A 24,443-nucleotide genomic window follows, 5' to 3' on the forward strand; every position below is an offset into this window, starting at 1 on the left:
TTTACTTGTGTGTGAGGACTGCGCAGAGCTAGGCCTTTGTCTCAAGGGGGCATTAACTCAGCCTTATTAGAAGCTTGACTTAAGTGTTGGTAGAGCTTCTGATTTTTATCTTAATTCTCCTGGTTCCCAAATATGGGCTCAAAAATTTCAAAACATTGGGCAGGCCTAACAAAACATCTGTCTTGGGTCACGAATCTGCCTTTATTGTAGGTGTTTATTCTAGCATTTGAGACCAGCCAAAATACTTAGTAATTTAAGATTAAATCTCAATGCTATACAGTCTTCATCCTCTAGGGGAGACACAGTCAAGACTCTTAAAAGAATTGCCATTCTGAGGATTAGAAGTATGAGCCCTTTTCATTAGTTTAGATGCTATCATTTAGGAACACATGGCAGAGGAAGATATTGTTTATATGATGTGGGAGAGTCATGAGTATGGAGGGGAAGGCAGATGCTAGCTGATTTTTTTTTGTGGGGGGGGTAGAGATTTTAGAACTTCTAATAAGTAAATATGTTTGCCAAAATTGAAGATGTTAGAGAGTTTTAAGAATTTTAGATTTTAAAGCTGTCCAGAGAAAGACAAATGCTGTATGATTTCACTCATACGTGGAATTTAAGAAACAAAACAGATGAGCATAGGGGAAAAGAAGGAAAAATAAAATAAGATAAAAACAGAAAGAGAGGCAAACCATAAGAGACTTAGCTATAGGGAACAAACTGAGGGTTGCTGGAGAGGAGGTTGGTGGGGGAAATGGGGTAACTGGGTGATGGGCATTACGAAGGGCACTTGATGTGATGAGCACTGGGTGTTATATGCAACTGATGAATCATTAAATTGTACCACTGAAACTAATAATACACTACATGTTAACTAATTTGAATTTAAATAAAAAATAAAAAAAAGATGTCCAGAGATATCAATCTTTATATGAAAGGTGTTATATCTATTTTCAAAAGACAACTTATTTCTAGAAAAAACACAAAGCAAGACTTGAAAACTTAAAAAGTCTATTTTGTATAAGTCACTTTTTATGAGTCAAAAAGAAATGGCCAAATGCTATTTCAGGTTATTCAGGATCCTTCTTTGTAGAAATAGGAGGCTGAATACAACATGATTCTTTGAGGTGTGTTCATCTCTATGGGTCTTAATATTGAAATGAACAACTTGTTTTTAGGCAAACAGATAGTTTGAATAATAGCATATATGCTATGAATTATCAGAAGGTAATATGAATTAACATAGCATATCAATTTCTTCAGTTTGGTTTGGTGGGAAAAATCAGTATTGATCAGATCAAATAAAATACAACAGGTAAGCCTGTGCTATGTACTAACCTGACACCTTATAGACACTTACTAGGAATTATCATCAAAGTGATTATATTTTTACCTCTATATTCTTTCTTCTATTATTGGGGTGGTTGGGAAAATGTTTTAAGATAATTAAAAAAAAGTTTGTATATACAAATATTTTATTTGTTTACTTAATTTATCTCTCATAAAGTACCACATTGTATTCCCTATACAAATCAACACTAAATAAATAAAAATTTGTTTTAGAGCCTTTGAAAAATTAGAACACATTTTTTCATTATTAATGGGAAATGAGAAACTCACTAGCCTACTTGTGAAAATTTCCTGATTCATCATCTTAATGTAATAGTCCTGGAGGCAGTGGCAACCTTAAGTAGAACTGCCATTTATGTAGAGAAAGATTATTACTGTAGGTTGCTTGGATTATTATGCTTTGGCAAAAGGATACAAAAAGAGAATGCTTTGTCAACATGAAGCTAAAGGAAATACAATGACCAGCATGGAACATAATCAGATTTATCTTCACTAATTATTTTATACATATTTTCAAATTTTGTCTTTCAAACCTTTTTTCCTGATTATAAAAGCAAATCATACTTATTGAAAATATTTTGAAAATACTAAATACCAACCAAACAAAAAGGAAAAATAATCATATATCATCTAGAGATAATAACTGTGTAAGGAAGGAAATGGATGGACTCTGAAGTCAGACATATCTTGGATTTGAGTCAAGCCTTTTCTACTTATTATTTGTCTTTAAAAGTTAGTTACTTGACCTTTCTATGTTTCAGCTTTTTCATCTATAAATTGGGGATAACCATAGAATTTACCTTACAGGATTCTTGTGACGTAATGCATTGAAAGTCTTTAGTAGACCTTGGCACATGGTAAATATTGAATCTATCACTTACTGTTGTTATTTTCTTAGTCTTTTTTCTAAGCATATATTTTTGCTTATAGTTAAGAACATATTGTATACTTTTTTTTCACTTGACATCATATCATATGCATTTTCTTGTGTAATTTCCAGTTGATAAACAGCCTTATCCTAAATCATTGACCACGTTACCAGTTGTTTCTTTAGGATAAATTTCTAGATATCCCAGACCAACTGATGGCAGCCCACTTAGCTTACAGGAATATTCTAGCAGGAAATGATAGATTCTGGAGTTTTAATTTCCAACCATGACCTGATGGGGAATATCATGTCCCTCTATGGTGTGATCATTAAGCTCTTGTAGGAGTTAAGTGAGTAGAGAGGAAATATATAAGGTAATGCTGAGGGAGGGCCCTGGAGCCTGTCAGACCACATTTGAATCTTGGTTCTGTGACTTGGGCAATATATTTAACTTCTCTGAGCCCCTCCCATACAGTGGGGTAAAAATAATACTTATTTCATAGGGTGGTGAGAATGAACTGGTTTGATATCAAATCCTGACACATGGTAAGCACTCAATGAAATTAGCTCTTTATTGTTTGTTATGTTCAACACTTAAAGTTTGTTTTTATAATTAAATGTGAGAATGGCAGTGATTTTCACACGTAATGTGAGAATGTGAGTTGTAAAACATAAGATAGGGCAATACAAATATTTTTAGTGTAAAATGTTGTTATTTTCCTATTTCAAATATAACAAATAGTTGTCTGTTCTACACATACATAGGAAGAGGCATTTGATTTCATAAACCTTATGAGGAAATTTTAATAGTTTTTTTTAGTGGTTCAAACATGGAATGTGATTTTTATCCAAATTATTCTTGTTAAGGGGCGCCTGGGGGCACAGCGGTTAAGCGTCTGCCTTCGGCTCAGGGCGTGATCCTGGCGTTATGGGATCGAGCCCCACATCAGGCTCTTCCGCTATGAGCCTGCTTTTTCCTCTCCCACTCCCCCTGCTTGTGTTCCTCTCTCGCTGGCTGTCTCTATTTCTGTCGAATAAATAAATAAAATCTTTAAAAAAACAAACAAAAAAAACCCCCAAAAAAATATTCTTGTTAAAAGATGAATATGCTTTGTTATTTTTTTGCATCTTTTTTTAGAATGCATCTTTCAACTAGGATTTTTTTTATTTTTTATTTTTTTATTGGTTTGAGAGGTAGAATTTAGTGATTTATCAGTTGCATATAACACCCATTGCTCATTACATGCCCATCACCCAGTTATTCCTTCCTCCTACCCATCTCCCCTCCAGCAGCCCTCAGTTTGTTTCTTAGAGTTCAGTGTCTCTTATGGTTTGCTTCCCTCTCAATTTTCATCTTATTTTTCCTTCCCTTCCCCTATGTTCATCTGCTTTGTTTCTTAAATTCTACATATGAATGAAATCATATGATATTTGTCTTTCTCTGACTGACTTATTTCACTTAGCATAATACCTTCTAGTTCCATCCACATCATTGAAAATGGCAAGAGTTCATTCTTTCTGATGGCTGAGTAATATTCCATTGTGTATATCTACCACCTCTTCTTTATCCATTTGTCTATTGATGGACATCTGGGCTCTTTCATATTTTGGCTATTATGGACATTGCTGCTATAAACATTGGGGTGCATGTGTCCCTTCAAATCACTATTTTTGTATCTTTTGGATAAATATGTAGTAGTGCAATTGCTGGGTCATAGGGTAGCTCTGTTTAACCTCCATACTATTTTCCAGAGTGGCTGCATCAGTTTGCATTCCCCAACAGTGTAAGAGGGTTCCCCTTTCTCCGCATCCTCGCCAACATCTGTTGTTTCCTGAGTTGTTAATTTTAGCCATTCTGACTAGTGTGAGGTGGTATCTCATTGTGGTTTTGATTTGTATTTCCTTGGTATAGAGTGATGTTGAGCATTTTTTCATGTGTCTGTTAGCCATTTGTTTGTCTTCTTTGGAGAAATATCTGTTCATGTCTTCTATTTCTGGACTGGATTTTTTATGTTTTGGGTATTGAGTTTCATAAGTTCTTTAAAGATTTTGGATACTAGCCCTTTATCTCATAATTTGCAAATATCTTCTCCCATTACATAGGTTGCCTTGTAGTTTTTTTGACTGTTTCCTTGCTATGATAGTGCTTTTTAAAGTTAAATTTAAGCAGAACCCCTGTAAATAATAATACTAGCATTTATAAAGTGCTTAGTATATACTAAACAATGACCTTGGTATTTTACTTATATTTACTCAGGTGATGCTTACAATGTCCTATGAGTTAGGTTCTATTTGTTGTCTCCATTTAGAGAAGAAACTGAGGCACAAAGAGGTTAAATCACTTGCTGAAGGTTATACAACTAGTGAGAAAATTCTGTCCTATGTGGTCTTGCTCCAAAGCCCATGCTTTTAACCATTCCATTATGTTACTTAACATTCCAGTAGAAGAAGAGTCATAATTGATTAAATACAATATCGATATGTTTACAGTGAGTTTGTTAACCCAAGAATTTGATTAATAGTAAATTCAAGAGTAAGTTTTTTTTGAAATTCATCTATTTTGTGGAATTGCATTTATGAAAATTTCATTTAATCTTTTTTTTTCCGTTTCAGTTTTTCAGTTATGGAACAAAAATATTGTATCAAAACAATGAAGTTTTTCAGTCAAAATTCTTCCCACCCCTTCAAAAAGCCATGTTACCGCCTAATAGTTTTCAGGGAAAAGTGGCATTTATTACTGGGGGAGGTACTGGCCTTGGTAAAGGAATGACAGCTCTTCTGTCCAGCCTAGGTGCTCAGTGTGTGATTGCCAGCCGGTAAGTCATGCTCAGCAAATTGCCTGGCAAGAGTCTGTTATGAAACAGTTCTGTGCCATGATATTGAAAACACTGTTTACCAGAGTCTTTTGTTTTTCATCTTAATTTTGTGTGAAATATCCTTTAGATTATTTAAATAAATTTCCTTGGAAAAATCAGTTATAATTTGTAATGATAGATATGCATACAGATGGACCGTGATTTACATTGATTCAGTTTGGGATTTTTTCAACTTTACAATGGTATGAAAGTGATACAAATTCAGTAGAATTTGTACTTGAAAATTTGAATTTGGGACTTTTCCCAGGCTAATGATATGTGGTAAGGTGCTCTTTCATGATGCTGGCAATGAATTGCAGCTCCTGGTCAGCCACTCAGTCATGAGGGTAAACAATCGATAATACAACCATTTTGTACCCATACAGTCCTTCTGTTTTTCACTTTCAGTACAGTATTCAATAAGTTTACATGAGATATTCAGCACTTTATTATAAAACAGGCTCTGTGTCAGATGATTTTGCCCAACTATAGGCTAATTTAAGGCAGACGAGGTTGAGCTATGATGTTCAGTAGCTTAGGTGTATTAAATGCATTTTCACATTATCTATTTTCAACTTATGATAGGTTTACCAGGGATGTAACCCCACGGTTAGGTTGAAGAAGATCAGTAATGATTGATTATGGAACTGATAATGTATACATTTCCCAAATTCAGTGATAGAATATTTTTTCTTGTACCTGAAGCTTAAGTTAAAAAGTTCTATATTGAGGCTGCTTTGTTTTCAGTAGGAGTGATTATAGTTAGTGTTTCAAAGGATAGTTAGCCTTGAACTAGGATAATGGATATAATCCTTCCATTTTCTATAAGATGAGCAGATGTTTCAAAACATCTATTGTGATAAATGTAAGAAGAATAAGGCCGTGTAGGTGGAATTTCCTATTGAGGCGTATCCTGGGACCATATTAACTATGTAAGTCTAGAACTTTAGAGACTGGTCAAAAAATCTACACCTTCTCCCTATTTTGAATGGTGTAAAATTTTTAGATAGACTGAATAAGAATCTGAATGACAAGTGACAATGTAGTTTACAAAGGGCCAAAGGAATTTCTTTCAGATGTTTCCTTTAATGCAAATTGGTCAGAACATTTTTTAAAATATTGTAATGTTTTTACAAATATTAAAATATTATTTTCTTTGTAACATTACATAATTTATGTTTATGGTTTATTTTTCATGTTTCTTTCAAGAGTATGAAACAATGCATATAATGCTTTTATATCCTTAAATTCGGTCTAAAGTCTACTAACATAAATTTTATACATAACAGATTTTATATAGTATAATGTAAGTTTACATTATATCACGAATGTATTTTCTTTCTAAAGCAGGCTTGGGTAAGGGAACAGAAATTGTTGTAATTAAGGAAATAATTTCATTTATTTTTTTCATTTTTCAAGTTTTTATTTAACTTCTAGTTGGTTAACATATAGTGTAATATTGGTTTCAGGAGTACAATTTAGTGATACATCACTTACATATAACACCCAGTGCTCATCACAACAGGTGCCCTCCTGATTACCCATCAACCATCCAGCCCATCCCCCACTCACCTCTCCTCCAGTAACCCTCAGTTTGTTCTCTATAGTTAAGAGTCTCTTATGGTTTTCCTTCCTCTCTCTTTTTAACTTCCCCTATATTCATCTGTTTTGTTGCTTAAATTCCACAAGAGTGAAATTATGTGGCATTTGTCTTTCTTTGACTGACTTATTTCCCTTAGCATAATACTCTCTAGCTCCATCCACATTGTTGCATATGGCAAGATTTCATTCTTTTTGATGGCTGAGTAATATTCCATTATATATATATATATAATGGAATTATATATATATATAATGTGTATATATAATACATAAATATATAAAAATATGTATATAAATAAAGAAGTGATACACACATGCACACACACACATACACATACTGCATTTTCTTTATCCATTCATCAGTTGATGGATATTTGGGCTCTTCCCATAATTTGGCCACTGTTGATAATGCTGCTATAAATAGCAGGGTGCATGTACCCCTTTGAATCAGTATTTTTGTATTAAGGAAATAACTTTAAATCTGTGTGTAGATATAAAACAACTAGTTTAAAAGTAAATAATTCAATAATTGAGTATTAGATATATAAAAATTTACTAATTTAACCTTTAGGAAGTGAATTCATTGAAACTGATTTGTTTGTAGATACAGCTTTTGTATTTTGTTAAGATTGCATCTGTTTAAGCAATAGATTGTTTTTAAATTTATGGAATTAAAAAGAAAAAAAATATGAAGTCATTTCAGAACTCATGCAAAGTACCATGTGTTTTTTTCTAGGAAGATGGATGTTTTAAAAGAGACTGCAGAACAAATTTCTTCTCAAACTGGAAATGAGGTACATTAAAAAGAGTTATTTAATTCAGATTTAGGAATTAAAACATGCTCAAATAACTTATTCATGTTTTTGGCTTAAGAAGTCTGAAAAATTTAGGATTCCTTTTTCTCTCTGATATTTTTCAGGTTCATGCAATTCAGTGTGATGTGAGGAATCCTGAAATGGTACAAAACACTGTGTCAGAATTGATCAAAGTTGCAGGACATCCTGATGTAAGTGTAATAGTGATGAGGCCAAAGTATGAGGCTTTTGATGTTGATGACACCCACCAAGATGCACTAAGGATGCACTGAGGAAATAAAATATTGATGTGAGCAAGTGCTGTGTTGAGAAGCACCTATTTTCTGTCCTTAGGAAAGAGCCAGCTTTGTTCAGAGCAGGGAACAGATTAGGTGAACTGCTGCACCATTGCTTTTCAGAAATCCTTTAAAAATGCATTTACAGTCATATAGAACAAACTTGATTTCACTTTATTTAATAAGATTATGAAATAAGAGCAGTTATCCGAGAGCACAATATCTAGTTTAAATGATTCATGCTCTTTGCTTTTCCTAATAACTTTTGATTATCTCTATCAGTAGAGGAGAATGATACAAGTAAAGAAATCTGTAAGATACTCCAAATTTTTCCTTTGAAAACCTGAGATGTGCTGTTTTTTTGGTTCACATATTGGAAAGAAGCAATTTCCTCCAGTAGTCTCAAAGAGAGCACTGTTCTAAGTTAAAGGTATTTTCAGATAGACTGATAATATTGAATCTGCTAATAGAACTAAGTAGAATCTTTATTGATAGTGAAGAAACATGTTATAAACCAAGAATTTCATTGGGTAAATTAAGTCAAAATAGCACCAGAAATTAAAAGACATTTTGAGATTCCTTGAAATACAGTATAGACAAATGGTAGATATGCTTAATCTGTGTATGTTTTCTTAATCTGGATTCTACCCTAATTTTGAGACAGAGATTAGGATTATGAAATTTGCTGAATAACACAGGAGATTTTCACAGGCTCAAAAAAAGTAAAACCAAACCAAATCTCATGGTATTATTTTATAGCAGACTATCAACTTTAGCTTTATTGTATTACTTGGAGTAGTAAGTTTCAGAAGTAAAAACTCTTCAGGGATAATGTTCTTCCTTATCTAAAAATTTCTATAACTTGCCTTATTCATTTATTAGATTGTGATAAACAATGCAGCAGGAAATTTTATTTCTCCCACTGAAAGACTCTCTCCTAATGCTTGGAAGACCATAACTGACATAGTTCTAAATGGTACTGCCTATGTGACACTAGAAATTGGAAAGCAACTAATTAAAGCACAGAAAGGTATGTTTATTAATTTTTCATATATTTATTGGGTCCTGACTGCACACAGGTTCTGTGATAAGCCCTGGGATATTTTCAAAAGTCAATAAGACAGTGTCAATACCTGTACAATTCATAGTCTAATGGAGAAGAAAGATACTAAAATAATTACCACATGCTATGATAAGCTATAATAAATACATATTTTATGTGTATTGGAAACCCAGAGACAGGAATGACTGACTTTCCCTAGGGATGGTTATCAGGCTGAGGAATAAGATGCAATTTGGGCTGAATTTTCAAAGATCTAGATGTGGAGAAGTAGGGGTGGAAGGAGGGTGGGAAGTAAATGTAAATGCCCATGGAAAGAGGCCTGATGAAGTAGAAAAACGAGGGTTTAGGGATTGATGACAAATTTGATGTGGTTAGAGATGAGGAGGGAGAATGGTGGGAAATGACTGTTGGCAGGTGGGTTGGGTGTAATTGAGAAAGTTCCCAGTACCAAAATAGAAAATTTGATGTTAATTCTAAAGGAAATGGGGAGTTATTTCCTTATGGATTTCTCTTGAAGGTGTTTCATGAAGAATGTGTCTGGATTGGAAAGGATACTGGCAACAATGTGGGGGATGGAAAAGATTAGGGAGACCATTCCAAAGGGTTTGACTTTTCTTTTGGCATGTGCCTGCATGACATGGGGGATAAATTAGAATACATTTAGCAGACAAAATCAACAGGCCTTACTGGTTAGATGAGAGAGTTTGTGCTGAGTGAATAGTTTGGATGATGATGACATCAATGTGATTGAGAACACTGGGGAATATAGACCTAGAGGGAAGTTACTAGAACATTTTTGTTTAGTACTGTGTACAAACTTTATAAAAGTTCATGCAATATAAGTAGTAAATATATGTGCAATATATGTGTGTGTGTATGTACTTATATGTCTCGGATCACTGTATATTTTTTCATTTAAGGGACATTTATTGATGACTTTTGTGTAGCAAGTCCTGTGCTATATGCCCACATGACAGAGGTGGATGAGACTCTGTCCCTGAACAAGGAGGGTGGGTTGGGACTTGAAAGATAAGCCTATTTCTTGGGGTGGAGAGTATTCTGAGCAAGGAAAAGAAGGAAGAGTCCTTGTGCTCCTTGAAGGATGTCCTTTGGGTCTTAAGGGGAGAAGAAAAGGCATGGAGCTGGCCAGTTTCTTTTCTCTGGTTCAGAATTCTTTGCTTCATTAGATTCAATTTCTTCTTCTTTACTGTGTGGGTAATTCTCAAGCCAGCTGGAGGAAGGATGTAGGAACAGGCAGAAGGCTACTAGAGAGGTGCCAGCTGTTTCTGTGCATGTGTTAACCTCCATCATTTCTCCATGAATTCACTGAAATTGAAGCCCCATGTCACTCATTCCCACTACAGCAAAGTGAATATCAGTTGTATTTGGAGTTTCCATGATTTTTTTGGTTTGTTTTTGATTTTTTTTTCCCCCCAGAAGAGATGGATGCTTGGGAAGGGAGACAGAGAAGAATGGGCTGGCTCTTCTCTCTTCCTTTCTCTGTCCAAGGATCCTTGACCTCTGTGTCTCATCTTTCTCCCTCTGTCTCTGTCTGATTTTTCTCTCTCTCCTTATCTCTTACTCATTTCTCTTTTTCTCTTTCTGTCAGCTCTTCATTCTTGGTTCCCTGTTTTGCTCTTCATTTCAGTCTCTCTTCTCTTTGTGTTTCTCTGTCTCATTGTCTCTTTTATTTCTTCCGCTAACTTTTGATTTCTGTCTGACTCTCCCTTCTTTTCTCATTATTGTCTTTCATTTTAACAGACTATGATCTATTTTTATTCATCACATTGGATTAAAATTCTATGGGCTTCATTAAAAATATATTAGCTAAGACTTTTTAAAAGATGGAAGCCAGTTTTTATTCTTCCAAGATTCCTGTCAGTTATTGATGCCATAACCTGATGGAGTTTGAAGGACTTGTACCCCGGGGCTCTGGAGAGTACAGTGCACAGGGTCTGTTCTGGTATTAGAGCAATAGTTAAGGAACTCAAGTGCTAATGATCTCTGAAGTAGGTCAAAGAGGAAGTCAGTTCAGGGGGCAGGCAATCTGTGGTAATCTGTTGTCAGAAGTATGTTTGGTGATCTGGAATCTAAGAAGTCAGTCAAGGTAAGATATCTAGGGAAGTCAGACTAGAAAAGATAAGGGTACCAGCAACTGAAAGATAAACATTTGCTTGCAGGAATTGTTGATGAGGATTAAGAGAGTGGTGGCCATAGCTAGAGAAGCTAAGAATTAGAACATTATTAAAGTATGTTTATAAGTAGCATTGATGCAAAATTAGTAATTATGAACAAATAAAAGATTTAGGAAACTCCTAAAGACATTAGCCCAATGTGCTCTTATAACCACAAAGATCAGTAAATACATGGCTGATTCTTATTGTGAAGGATATTGAAAATATGCTGAGATCCATTCATCTCTAGGATATCAATGTAAAAATTAGTGAAGAGTATAAAAAAGAATACCTAATTTTTTGAAGAATGAGAGAACTTGTAATGAGAAGAGATTTTAAAAGAGAGACTAATATGGGGTTTTATTTAAATCTAGTCACAAAAGATAGGATAAATACTAAATTTTTCCGTTAAACCCTAGATCACTAGAAATAAGAGATACCTCTTGAAACTCACAAAAGCTGAGGTGCCTGGGTGGCTCAGTTGGTTAAGCGACTGCCTTGGCTCAGGTCAAGATCCTGGAGCCCCACCCGCATCGGGCCTCCTGCTCAGCAGGGAGTCTGCTTCTCCTCTGACCCTCCTCCTTCTCATGCTCTCTCTCTCTCTCAAATAAATAAATAAAGTCTTTTTTTAAAGAAGAAACTCACAAGAGGTGATCTTAGGGCATGTAAGATGTATTTTTTTTAAAGATTTGTTTATTATTTTAGAGAAAGAGAGAGTGTAGGGGGAGGGGCAGAGGGAGAAGGAGGGAAAGAATCTTAAGCAGACTCCTTGCTGAGCACGGAGCATGACTCCACGCTCCATCCCAAGATCACAGTCCAAGCTGGAATCAAGAGTCAGATGCCTAACTGACTGAGCCACCCAGGTGCCCCAGGACATATAAGAAATACTTTACTGAGGTAGCTCTAATAATACTTTATACCTCTTTGGTACTTTTTAATTTACAAAGTACTTTCATATACCAGGATGCCAACAGTATGAAATCAAGAATTGTCATAAGTTGATTAAAGAAAAGAGTAATTCATAACATAACATAACTTGAGTGTATTAATTTTAGTTTGCTAAATTTGAGATAAAATTTATATATAGTGAGATCCACAGATTTTATATGGTCAAATTGAACTTTTGATAAATGTATACACTTAGATAACCATTGCCCCAACCAAGACATAGAACATACATTTCTACTTCCACCAAAGATTCCCTTTTGCTATCTTCTACTTCTATCTTAGCTTTTTTTTTTGAGAGAGAGAGAGAAAGAGCATGAGGGAGGGGAGGGGTTAGGGAGAGGGAGAAAGAGAATCTTAAGCAGACTCCATGCTGAGCGTGGAGCCAACAAGGGATTCAATCTCATGACCCTGAGACCATGACCTGGGGCAAAATGGAGCCAAACACTTAACCAACTGAGCTACCCAGGCACCCCCACTATCTTAGTTTGTAATCCATTTTTATTGGGTTGTCTTTTTTATTATTGACTTTTAGAAATTCTTTGTTTAATGTGGACTGAATACTTTGTCAGATATAGTATGTATTTAGAATATTTTCTCCCAATCTGTTGCTTTTCATTTCCTTATCAGTATTTTTTGATGAGCAGAAGAAACTACATTTTGACAAATCCACCAAACTGTTTTCCAAATTGGCTCTAGGAGGTTGCATTCCCAACAGCAATTTATAAGATGCAATTATGACACATTCTGGCCCACACTAGATTGGTTCTATTACATTTTAGCCTTCCTCAGTTTGTGTAGTGGTCCCTTATTTGTGATATTAACTTATATTTCCCTAGTGACTAATGAAGTTGAGCATCTTTTCATGTGATTATTCATCAGTTGTATAAATTCAGAAGTGTCTGTTCTAATCTTTTGTCCGTTTTTTTAATTAGGTTTGTCTTCTTGTTATTGAATTGAAAAGTTATTTTATATATTCCAAATATAAATCTTTTATCAGATATATGTTTTGCAAATATCTTTTCTCAGTCTATGATTTGTCTTCGTGTTCTTAAGAATGTCTTCTGAAGATGAAACATTTTTAATTTTGATGTTGTCGAACTTAATGAAATTTTTCATTTATGACTCGTACTTTCTGATNATATTTCCCTAGTGACTAATGAAGTTGAGCATCTTTTCATGTGATTATTCATCAGTTGTATAAATTCAGAAGTGTCTGTTCTAATCTTTTGTCCGTTTTTTTAATTAGGTTTGTCTTCTTGTTATTGAATTGAAAAGTTATTTTATATATTCCAAATATAAATCTTTTATCAGATATATGTTTTGCAAATATCTTTTCTCAGTCTATGATTTGTCTTTTCGTGTTCTTAAGAATGTCTTCTGAAGATGAAACATTTTTAATTTTGATGTTGTCGAACTTAATGAAATTTTTCATTTATGACTCGTACTTTCTGATTTATAACTAAGAGATCTTTCCTTAACCCAAGGTAACAATTAACTTCTCTACTGTTTTCTTCTGGAATTTTTATAGTTTTCACTGTTACATTTAGGTTGTCCATTTTGATTTAATGTTTGCATTTAGTATGAGATAATAATCAACGTTAATTTTTTGTATATATCTGTCCATACTTTCTTCAGTGAAATACTTTGGTACTTTTGTGGAAAATCAGTTGATATAAATGTAGGTCAATTTCTGAGCTCTCTATTCTGTTCAATTGATGTATCTGTAATTATTTGATTACCTAGCTGTATAATATATACATATATCATATATAGATTACTTTAACTTTATATTAACTTGACATCANAGTGAAATACTTTGGTACTTTTGTGGAAAATCAGTTGATATAAATGTAGGTCAATTTCTGAGCTCTCTATTCTGTTCAATTGATGTATCTGTAATTATTTGATTACCTAGCTGTATAATATATACATATATCATATATAGATTACTTTAACTTTATATTAACTTGACATCAGTATTCTGAGTCCTCCAACTATTCTTTTTTCAAAATTGCTTTCATTGTTCTGTGTTCTTAGCATTTTCATATAAATTTAGAATTCAGTAGTTTTTACAAAAGAGTCTACTGAAATTTTGAGGAGGGTTGTGGTAAATATATAGATTATATTGGAGAGAAGTGGGATTTTTGACAATATCATATTTCAGTCCACCAGCATGCTGTGTCTTTCCATTTGTTTAGGTCTTTAATTTCTGTCAGTAATGTTTTGCTATTTTCAGTGTGTAGGTCTTATATAAATTTTGTTAAATTTCTGCCAAATAATTTTATATTTTTGGTGCTATTTTAAATGATACTTTTTTCCAAATTTTATAATTGTTTGCTTCTAGTATTTAGAAATACAGTGGGCTTGTTTTTGTATATTAACCTTTTTTCCTGTGAACTTGCTAAAATCACTTAATAGTACTTACAGCTTTTTCAGTAGACTCCTTAGGATTTTCTATATTCTTGATAATTATTTGTGAAAAAAGACAGTTTTTATGTCTTCCTTTCTAATTTGTATTTCCTTTTCTTGCCTTATTTTACCAGCTGGGGCCTCCAGTACAATGCTGAATAGCAGTGGTGAAAGCAAATGTTTCCTCTTGATAGCAGGAAAAAAGTACTCAGATAGTCATCATTAATTACGAGTTTACCTGCAGGTTTTCATAAATGGCTCTTTATTAGTTGAGGTAATTTGCTTCTGTATCTAGTTTGCTGACAGTTTAAAAAAAATCATGAATAGGCATTCAGTTTGTCAAATCTTCTATCTTCTTGAGATGCCCATTTTTAAAACCCCATTAGTGTATGGTAAATTCCATTTATTAATTTTTGAATTTTTAAACCAACATTGCATTATGAATCTAAATCCTGCTTGGTTATGATATAGTATCCTGTCTGTATGTTGCTAGATTTGTTTTGCTAAAATTTTTTTAAGGCTCACTTTTTCAGCTTCCAGATATTACTTTTAATTGAGTGTCTTAGAGCCATGACCGTGCCCGTTCAGCTCAGGGATGAGCCAGGTGTTTGAGGGGAGTTTACATGCAGATGTTGCTTCCTCCTTTCCCCCTGCTCTGGCAATTCTCAGCTCTTGTTTTTTGTGAACAGATGATGTGTTGGCTACAGCACTGCCTTTTGAAATTGATATCATGTTTAACCTACATCCAAAAAATGTCTCTTGTGCCTCTGTAGAAAACATATTAGATGAATGTTCAACACGGCATGATATACGTCCTATTTGGCTGTTTATCAGAATCTTAAATTACTTGACATTCAAGTGAAAATATTGGCCACATATCCATGATTGTCTTTAAAAAACATATTTGTTTGGATTCTATCTAAATAAAACAATTTTTTCTTAAGTTTTATTACAGGATAGACTACCCAGATATTTTATTTGATTTTGGACTAGCTTTGGTAACTGAGTCACATGGATTACTTCATACCAAGAAGCTAGAATTCCTTCCACATAAGATCATATGAGAATTCTGTGGTCATTACTGCAATTTCTATAACTATTAAATAAAGGTAGATGACCCAGCAGGTGTTAGAATACTGAACAAGCAAAAAACAAAACATTATTTATAAGGAAATGTTTTAATTGTAACGAAATTTTCTTCCTCTCTCTCTCTCTCCCCCTTCCTTTCCTCCTTCCTTCTTTCCTTTCATTTTTACTTCTTTTTTTTAAACACCAAACATTTATTGAGCGCTTTTTTGTATCAGGTTTTGTTCTAAATGCTAAACATTTATTAACTCATTTAATACTTGCAGTTACACTGTAAGATATGACCTATTTTATTCCCATATAGTTACAGGTGGCTCAAAGTTAGTCTTTTTTTAATATATGAGGTAGATGTTTTAAATTCTCAGTTCTACAGGTAAGAAACTGTGGTTTATTAAATACCTAATAAGCATTAACTATCATTGTTAAAATTGACAATTGGCTTTTATTTTATTTATTTATTTATTTATTTATTTTTGAGAAAGAGAGAGAGTGTGGGCATGCACGTGTGCATGCAAGCTGGGACAGGGGTGGAAAGAGAGGGAGAGAGAGAATTTTAAGTAGGCTCCATGCTCAGCAGGGAGCTACGTGGGGCTCAGTCTCAGGACCCTGAGATCATGACCTGAGCCAAAATTGAGAGTCAGATGCTTAACTGACTGAGCCACCCAGGTGCCCCTATAACTGACATAATATTTTTTAAGTCTATTGAGAAAAAAGAAGGAACTGTAGTTCAGTTTAAGTCATAGTCACCTAGTTTACATGTGATACTTGGACACATGGGTAGTTATGATGTGTTTACCTTTACTCAGCTTTCTCATCTGTAAAACAGATTGCATAATTAATTACTTCTCCAAAATTTAGTAAAAAAACAAACTGATAGATACAAAAGCTTCATGAAAAATATAAATTGCTTTACCAATGTGCATGTGCTTCTTCATGCATCTGAATAAACATATGGTAGCCTAGATAATTTAAAGAATTTGGTGGAGATAATTTTCAGAGCTTCGGAGTATCTAAGGATCAGGGACAGTCAGAAGCAGTACAAGACAGCTTGAACCATATGAAGCCTGTATAGGGGAAAGGGAGGGAGTAAAAGGTCACTGTTTAGGCAGATTATTCATGTAAAATGAGGGAAAAGAGGAAAATAACTAAGAAATATCTCTAAAGGAAATTGTCGCTAGATGGATGTCACTGGAAGTATTTCTGAGGTAATCTTACCAGCAGCCTTGTGTCGAGGAAGAGTAAATTGAACCAATTCACTAACTGAAGAAAGAATAAAAGAAAAAAAAAGAGAGCATCGTTTTGGTCAATAGATACAAAGAAATAGTTGAAAGCTTTGAACTAGGTAAAATACTTTATACCTTTCATATGCTAAGTTTTAATAAACTATCATAAAACCCAAGGTTTTTAGTGATCTTGCTGTCCTAGACTACCTAGTGTGTGAACTGTAAACACAAAAATAAATTTTAAAATAGTCTTATTTCCAATCCATTGCTATTGTTCCTGGCCAGTTCCTTTCCCCTCATTCTCCGTCATCCAGTGCCCTCAACGTGTCCAATCTCACTTCCTTCCATAACCACCCCTTTGTTTGTCTGTTCTTTCACATGTACTCTGACTAGAACCATTTATCGCTAAGCTGTACAGAATCTTCATGCCCAACTCCAGTTCCACAATTCAGTGGAAGATGCCCCGTTGAGAGGCCATAGTGCACATATTAGCATTTCAAAATACGCATGCTGCATGTTGTTATTATTTCCTGTTGTAGGTCTTCTTATCCCATCCATCAAGATTGGAAATGCTTTTACCTAACAGGCTACATTACTCATATCCCACGTGCAAACCCTTTCCTCCCTGTCTCCATTCCTCTCCTCATGAGTTCCTAATTCATTACTAAGCACAAAGGTGATGCTTTATGAAATGAAACATTTTTGAGACCCACAAAAACAAGAGTTGAGGGCATATTTAACACTTCTTTCAGTTGTGTCCGTCAGGTTCACTACTAGAAGAAAAGAAGATGACCAGTCATTCTGAAAAATCGAGTGGTATAGAAGCAGTGCTGCTTGTTTTACAAGCAAGGAATCGTAGACCAGGAGTAGAATGTGGCTTTCTTATCTTTTAGTAGTATGACTGCAAGTTAAATGCTGTTTAGATTTTAAAGTATATTAGGACCATATGGCTACATTTCTGTGTATTGTGTCCATGCCTTCCTTAGAATAGTGGGTGCATTTAAAGAATGTTTAAAAACATTTTTTTTTTTTAAGATTTTATTTATTGGACAGAGATAGAGACAGCCAGCGAGAGAGGGAACACAAGCAGGGGGAGTGGGAGAGGAAGAAGCAGGCTCATAGCAGAAGAGCCTGACGTGGGGCTCGATCCCAGAACTCCAGGATCACGCCCTGAGCTGAAGGCAGATGCTTAACCGCTGTGCCACCCAGGCGCCCCTAAAAACATTTCTAATCATCAGTTGGAATTTATTAAGATAGCATTAGTATCCTTTTTAAAATCACTTTTTGCTAGAGTTATCTTGCTAGTTTGATGGAACATTTAAACTTCATTTGTTAAAATTTCTTGTAGCAACCATATGTACCTTACTTTGGTGTGTTATGAAGATAATGTAAAGGTAAGATGATTTGGAAATTTTGAAAGGGATCTTTTTTTCTTTTAAATTATGTAATTGGAAATTTCTTGGAGAGGCAATTTTATGTAGTGGTTAAGAGTGTAGGCTCTAGAATCATACTGTCTGTTCTTATCCTGGTTATACCTCTTACTACTTGTGTGAGCTTGGGCAAGTGCCTCAGTGTCTTCTTCTGTAAATCGGGGATAATAGAACCTCCTCCCAAGGATTGCTATGCTGATTAAGTGAACTAGAACCTGTAAAGTGTTAGGAACAGTGCCTGGCCCAAACTAGTGCTCAGTGAGTGTTGGCTATTAAAATATTAGGTTCCTCCAAGAAAAGTGTATTTTTATTGCCTCTTTTACAAGGGGACCATATAGTGTCTGAACTTGAGATGAGGACCTATAATTAAAATAGACTAGAAAAACCAGAGCCCTGATACCACTTATTGTAATTCAACTTGCAAGTTTCAGCCTATATGAAGGATGTGTTTATATTAAATGTTCAACTGAAATAAGTCTTTGCTTAGTAAATAATATATTTTTAGGAAGTTATTTTGTTTTTTAAAGTTATATAATCCTCCTTTGATAAACTTTTAGAGCACTGATAATTTTTAGATTTAAATTTAATCTGAGCTTCTATTGAAAAATGGCTAAGAGACCGTCTTCTGTGTCCTAATCCAAAAGACAGAGAAGCACAGTTTTCTCTTCTTGCCATGATTGGCAGCAAGATTAATTGCTGGCAATAGTGGAAGAGTTAAAGCTGCAAACAATACCTCAAATGTATGTTTAGGAAGTATAAGGAGTTCAGTGTTACTTATGTGTAATGTATAATGCCAAGAGAGGTAAGAAATGAGGATAAGGGGTATGGAGTTTACCCTCTGGAGATTAGTAAAGTTTGATTGAAGGATCTTAAGAAGAGATACACTCTCAGTGGAGATTGAAGCATGATTAATGACTGAGGGAGAGCCCAGTGAAGAGAAGTGTTAAAGGAAAAAGAAGAAAGAACCAATGAAAGAATGGTCTAGTCCCAGGAGCTGTGAATCAAAAACACAGGTGGAGGGTCCTACTCTGAATGCTGAAAAGAGTTGATGAGTGATGTTGAGAGCCTAGGTGAAATGGCAGATGTATCTTTCCAATGGCATTCACCCACAGTTTGTAACAGTGTTAAAATCCCTTCCTTGTAAGAGTGGAGAAAGCAGTCCTGTTATTGAGGAGTTGATGTCTTGAGACATCATGGTGGCTAGGCATTAAGTGATTAATTCATGTAATTGTCTCAGTGGTAAATAAACAAGTTAGAGCAGGAGGGAATTATAAGCCTAGAGAATATGAGAGGAAAAACCCAGAATTATAATGAGGTCTCAAGGAACACGTGTAGTATGAGGGTGTGAGAGAACTGGAAGGATAGGATCTCGAGAGTGAGGCACTGTATCAGTATTTTGGCATGATGGCAAAGCTCAGGTTGTGGCCCTGTTGGGTAGCAGTGAAGGTTGTTGGGAATGGGGAGATCAAAGAACTGTGAGATTTCTAGTCTTGTCCCCCTGGTTGTTGAATTCATTCAGGATGATGACAGCTGTTGGGTTTGAGATGTGGCTACAGATGCTTGTGTGGGTTTAAGGCCAGGAGTCAAATTTCAGTGCAATTGGCAAAGTAACCGGGAAGTCAAACATCAATTGAAGTTACAGATAGTAGTTCAAAAGCTGGATATTACTGGTTTCAAAATTGTTCTTTTTTTCACGAGGGTAAAAGAATAATAGGTAGAATCAACAGCAACAATAAATTAATGAGTAATCCGTAAAATCTAATGACATTTGCTAGACACTGCCTATTTTCCTATTTTACAGATGTTTAAAACTCAGCCCAGAGCAGGGAAANATGAGTAATCCGTAAAATCTAATGACATTTGCTAGACACTGCCTATTTTCCTATTTTACAGATGTTTAAAACAGCCCAGAGCAGGGAAGTGACTTGTTCAAGGTCACACAGCTGTACAACTAGTAAATAGTAGAATCAATATTCAGGCCCAGATATCTTTTTTTTTTTTTTAAGATTTTATTTTATTTATTCGACAGAGAGACAGCCAGTGAGAGAGGGAACACAAGCAGGGGGAGTGGGAGAGGAAGAAGCAGGCTCATAACGGAGGAGACGGATGTGGGGCTTGATCCCATAACGCCGGTTTCACGCCCTGAGCTGAAGGCAGACGCTTAACCGCTGTGCCACCCAGGTGCCCCAGGCCCAGATATCTTTATACTATTTTACCTCTGTTGGTTATGGGAGCTAAAATTGTTTATTATTTTAGTTTTCATAACTTGGATTGAAACTAGATTTTAAAAATTTTGAGTCTTTTGAAACTGGACATAATCTTACATTTTATTATTTTTAATAGACAATGTGATTTTTTTTAAAGATTTTATTTTTAAATAATTTCTACACCCAATGTGGTGCTCGAACTTACAACCCAGAGATCAAGAGTCATGTGCTCCACTGACTGAATCAGCCAGTTGCCTCTAGACAATGTGATTTTTAGTGTTTCTTTGCTACTATTTTTTCCCATTTTGAAATAATGAAGCCACTTGCAGCTTGCAATCCGTGATGATGAAGAGTTGGATTTTCTTATCAAGGCTACCATCACTGGGGGTGGTGTGATCCCACACATCCACAAGTCTGATTGGAAAGAGAGGACAGCAGAGACCAACCCCCTCTCTCCCCATCATTATACCGTAGCTGGGACAGAAGAAATAATGGGGATATGTGGAATTTTTAAAAGAGGTGGGTAGACAATTATTGTAGACGGCGATTAGAGACGTTTGTATGTTCTTAGTCTCAAAGTTTGATAAAGTCCCTTTCCATGTGGTGGCATTTGTGTGTTGATTGGCTAGGTTTCTCCTGTATGTTTTGTACAAAAATAGAATTGATAAACTGTTTTTTACCAAAAAAAAAAAAATGATAGGCTATTGCTCCCTTCCTCCATTTACTTGACTTCAATAAATAACAGATTCATTTCTGCTTGTCTGCGCTGGGATGTTAGAAATTTGGCATTTCCAAACCTCTTTTATAGGAAGTTATTCTAGTTTAAAGAATTGGCTTGGGATGCCTGGGTGGCTCCATCGGTCTGCCTTTGGCTCACATCAAATCCTGCATCAGGCTCCTTGCTCAGCAGGGAGCCTGCTTCTCCCTCTGCTGCTGCTCCCTCTGCTTGTGCTCTCTCTTTCTCTCTCTGACGAATAAATAAATAAAATCTTTAAAAAATGAAAAAAATAAAAATAAAAAATAAAAAAAAATAAAGAATTGGCCTTTCTTCAAAAAGAAAAGTATATCGGTGACTACCCCTGGGAATCTGACAATTTTTTGTTTTTGAGCTTTTAGCACCACTGTTCTTTTTTTTTTTTTTTTTTTAAGATTTATTCATTTATTTTAGAGAGTGTGCATGAGTGGGGTGGGGGCAAAAGGAGAGAGAGAGAAATCTTCAAGCAGACTCCATGCCGAGCGCGGGGCCTGACATGGAGCTCTATTCCAGGACTCTGAGATCATGACCCAAGCCAAAATCAAGAGTCAGACACGTAACCAACTGAGACAACCAGGCGCTCCACCAGTGTTCATTCTTTAAAGTCCAGCTGTGTTGTCCTACTCAGCAGCATTAACCCAGCTGGGATAGTACAGTTTCAAAATTTTACCTCCTTCTTACACTCAGAGGCAGCACTGTCTCATTCTAAGCAGTGGGTGACCCAGATCTTCGAGGTTGAGATAATAAAACCTAAAGGGAAAAAGAAGAGGACAATATCTTTCATTTTCAGTGTCTGAATTATATAAAATGGTTTAATTCCTCCTCTCCCACACCTGAATAAACATTGTTTAAATCTGAATCAGAAGTTAGAGTACTTTCTACTGCAGCATTTACTTTATATAAGTAATTACTACTTTTTTAAGTAGTTCTTATGATTTTGCTGTAAAAGTGATGCAGTTAGCATCTGTTGTCAGTGTGCTGTAATTGTGTACATGATCGTTCTGCATCCCTCCTTTTCCACTGAGTGATTTTGGAAGCACAGTAATTTTCAGAGCTCTGAAAGAGGCAGAGTTTGATATACAAAAGGAGTTACCATAATGACTAACTAACCATTCTTATTTCTCAAAATGGCACTCCTGCCCCCCTTTTCACTCCCCCTGTTGTCCAGGATGTGCTGAGTTTTGTTATTACTTTGGAAAATGCAGAGGGGATGAGAGACTAAACATTTTTGAAGCAGGAATAAAAATGTATCTAAATATTCTTCGAATTATTTTTATTGTCTTTCAAACTTGCAGTTCTTTAAATTTCTTAAGGTGTGTACTGTTTTATAAAATATATATAGTTTCATCCTTTTGCAAATATTAAACTTGCAGTATTTTCTAGTGTAGCAGCTAATTAAGAAATAGAAAATCACTGATTTCTTAGCAGCTGAAGATTATTTTAAACTTTCATTCAGTCAATTTATTGAGAACCTATTATGTCCCAAGCACTGTTGATTACTGTAAGTTTGTTGTCACTTTTTAATATAGCTTTTTTCAGTTATTTTCAAAAGCAATTTGGAAAACAAAAAATGTAAATATTTACTGACACATTTACTGTTGTTGACAGCCATCATTCCATCTGAAGATTTGAATTTCTATTTAGTATCATTTTCATTTTACCTGAAGATCTTTTTTCACTATTTCTTGTAGTGCACGTCTGCTGGCATTGAATTCTTGCAGCTTTTGTTTGTCAGAAAATATCGCTTTTATTTTTGAGAATATTTTTGCTGTGTACTGAATTCAGGGTTAACAGGGTTTTTTTATCCTCTTTCAGCACCTTCCAGATATAATTCTATTGTTCTCTAGCTAACATTGTTTCTGATGATGTCAGGGAATATTTTTAATATCCGTTCCCTTATTTATGTTGTTTTCTGTTTCTTCTGATTGCTATTAAGATTTTCTCTTTTGGGTGCCTGGCTGGCGCAGTTGGGAGAGTGGGTGATTCTTGATCACAGGCTTGTAAGTTTGAGCCCCACATTGGGTGTAGAGATGACTTAAAATAACATGTTGAAAAAAGAAGTTTTCTCTTTAGTACTGGTTTTGAGTGACTGATTACAGTATGCCTTGGTATGGTTTTCTTTGTATTTATCCTGCCCTAGATCTATAGCTTATAGTTTTTGCCAAATATGAAAAATTTTCAGTCTGTCTTTCTCCAAGTGCTTTTTCCACCCCTTCCTTCTGGGACACCAGTTGTACGCATATTAGCATGCTGGATACTGTTCTACAACTCACTGAAGCTCTGGTTGTTTTTTTCCCTTCCCAACTATTTTCCTTCCACTGATTCTCCATTTTGAATGATAGGTGTTGCTATGTCTTCAAGAGCATGGATCTTTTCTTCTACAACTAAGCCCATTCATTTAATTTTCATTGTATTTTTTTGCTTTAGATTTTCTGTTTGGTTTTATTTTTGTATTTTGCATTTTTCTTATTACACTCATGTTCCTTGAAATCTTTAAGCATATATATAGTATCATTTTAAAGGTCTTTGCTAATTCCATCTATTCTGTTATTTCTGAAGCTCTATTAACTGATTTTTCTTACTGTTACGTTTCTGTGTCTTTTTTGTGTAGCTATTTTTGATTGCATGCTATGAATGTTATGTTGTTGAGTGTCGTGTGTGTGTGTGTATTAAAATTTTCCTTTGAAGTGTATTGAGTTTTATTTTAGCAAACAGTTACTTTTGGATCAGCTCGATCATTTCAGTGTTCAGTTTTAAGCTTTATTAGGGTACATCTAGAGTAGCCTTTACTTTTGAGTTAATTTAACTCTCATCATAAGGCCTGGCCTGTCTGAATTCTCCACTGAAAGTCCTGGATGTTCAGTGGTGCTATTAGAACTCACCTCCCAGCCTGTGTGAGCTCTGGGAATTGTTCATCTTACAGCTCCCTCACGGTTCTTTGCCTGGTGTAATGGAATCTCACCCTAAACATGTACAGCTTGATATTTGGCCAAAGACTTGATGAGATACTATGCAGATTTATGGAGCTCTATCTCTGCATACTTCCCTCTTTGCAGGAACTCTGCTCACAAATTCCAGCTTCCTCAGTCTCCCCAAACTCTGATCTCTGTGTCCTCAACTCAGTGAGAATGCTATGTTTTGCTTGTATTTCTCCTCCTTATCTCACAGTCTGTATAGTGTATAGTATGGATACAGTGTGTATCGAGTATGTGTAGTGTACAGTATGGATATATGTACTATATATATACACACACACATATATAGTATGTGTATGTTTGCAGTATACACCATAGTGTATTGTATAGTATATAGTATATGTATAGTGCCTTCAGGCAAAAATCTGGGGTGACCTTAGGGCTCATTTCATGTTTCTTCTCTCAGGGATCA

The 24,443-nt window shown here is 35.0% G+C and overlaps 1 protein-coding gene across 2 annotated transcripts in view; it reads left to right on the forward strand.

Moving 5' to 3' along the window:
- DECR1 (2,4-dienoyl-CoA reductase 1) overlaps positions 1 to 24,443 on the forward strand; it is a 44,321-nt gene that overhangs the window by 11,545 nt on the left and 8,333 nt on the right. Inside the window, exons 1-5 of one of the 2 annotated variants that reach the window (XM_034668283.1) lie at positions 2,186 to 2,204; positions 4,829 to 5,031; positions 7,409 to 7,466; positions 7,592 to 7,678; positions 8,645 to 8,792. In XM_034668283.1, coding sequence (XP_034524174.1) covers positions 2,202 to 2,204; positions 4,829 to 5,031; positions 7,409 to 7,466; positions 7,592 to 7,678; positions 8,645 to 8,792 — 499 coding nt within the window. In that variant the 5' untranslated portion in view covers positions 2,186 to 2,201. Of the gene's footprint in view, positions 1 to 2,185; positions 2,205 to 4,828; positions 5,032 to 7,408; positions 7,467 to 7,591; positions 7,679 to 8,644; positions 8,793 to 24,443 lie in introns of those variants that run through there. The other variant, XM_002923301.4, reaches the window with a different exon arrangement.

This window comes from Ailuropoda melanoleuca, chromosome 9 (assembly GCF_002007445.2).
Source record: "Ailuropoda melanoleuca isolate Jingjing chromosome 9, ASM200744v2, whole genome shotgun sequence".
In the NCBI taxonomy this organism is placed as follows: domain Eukaryota; kingdom Metazoa; phylum Chordata; class Mammalia; order Carnivora; family Ursidae; genus Ailuropoda; species Ailuropoda melanoleuca.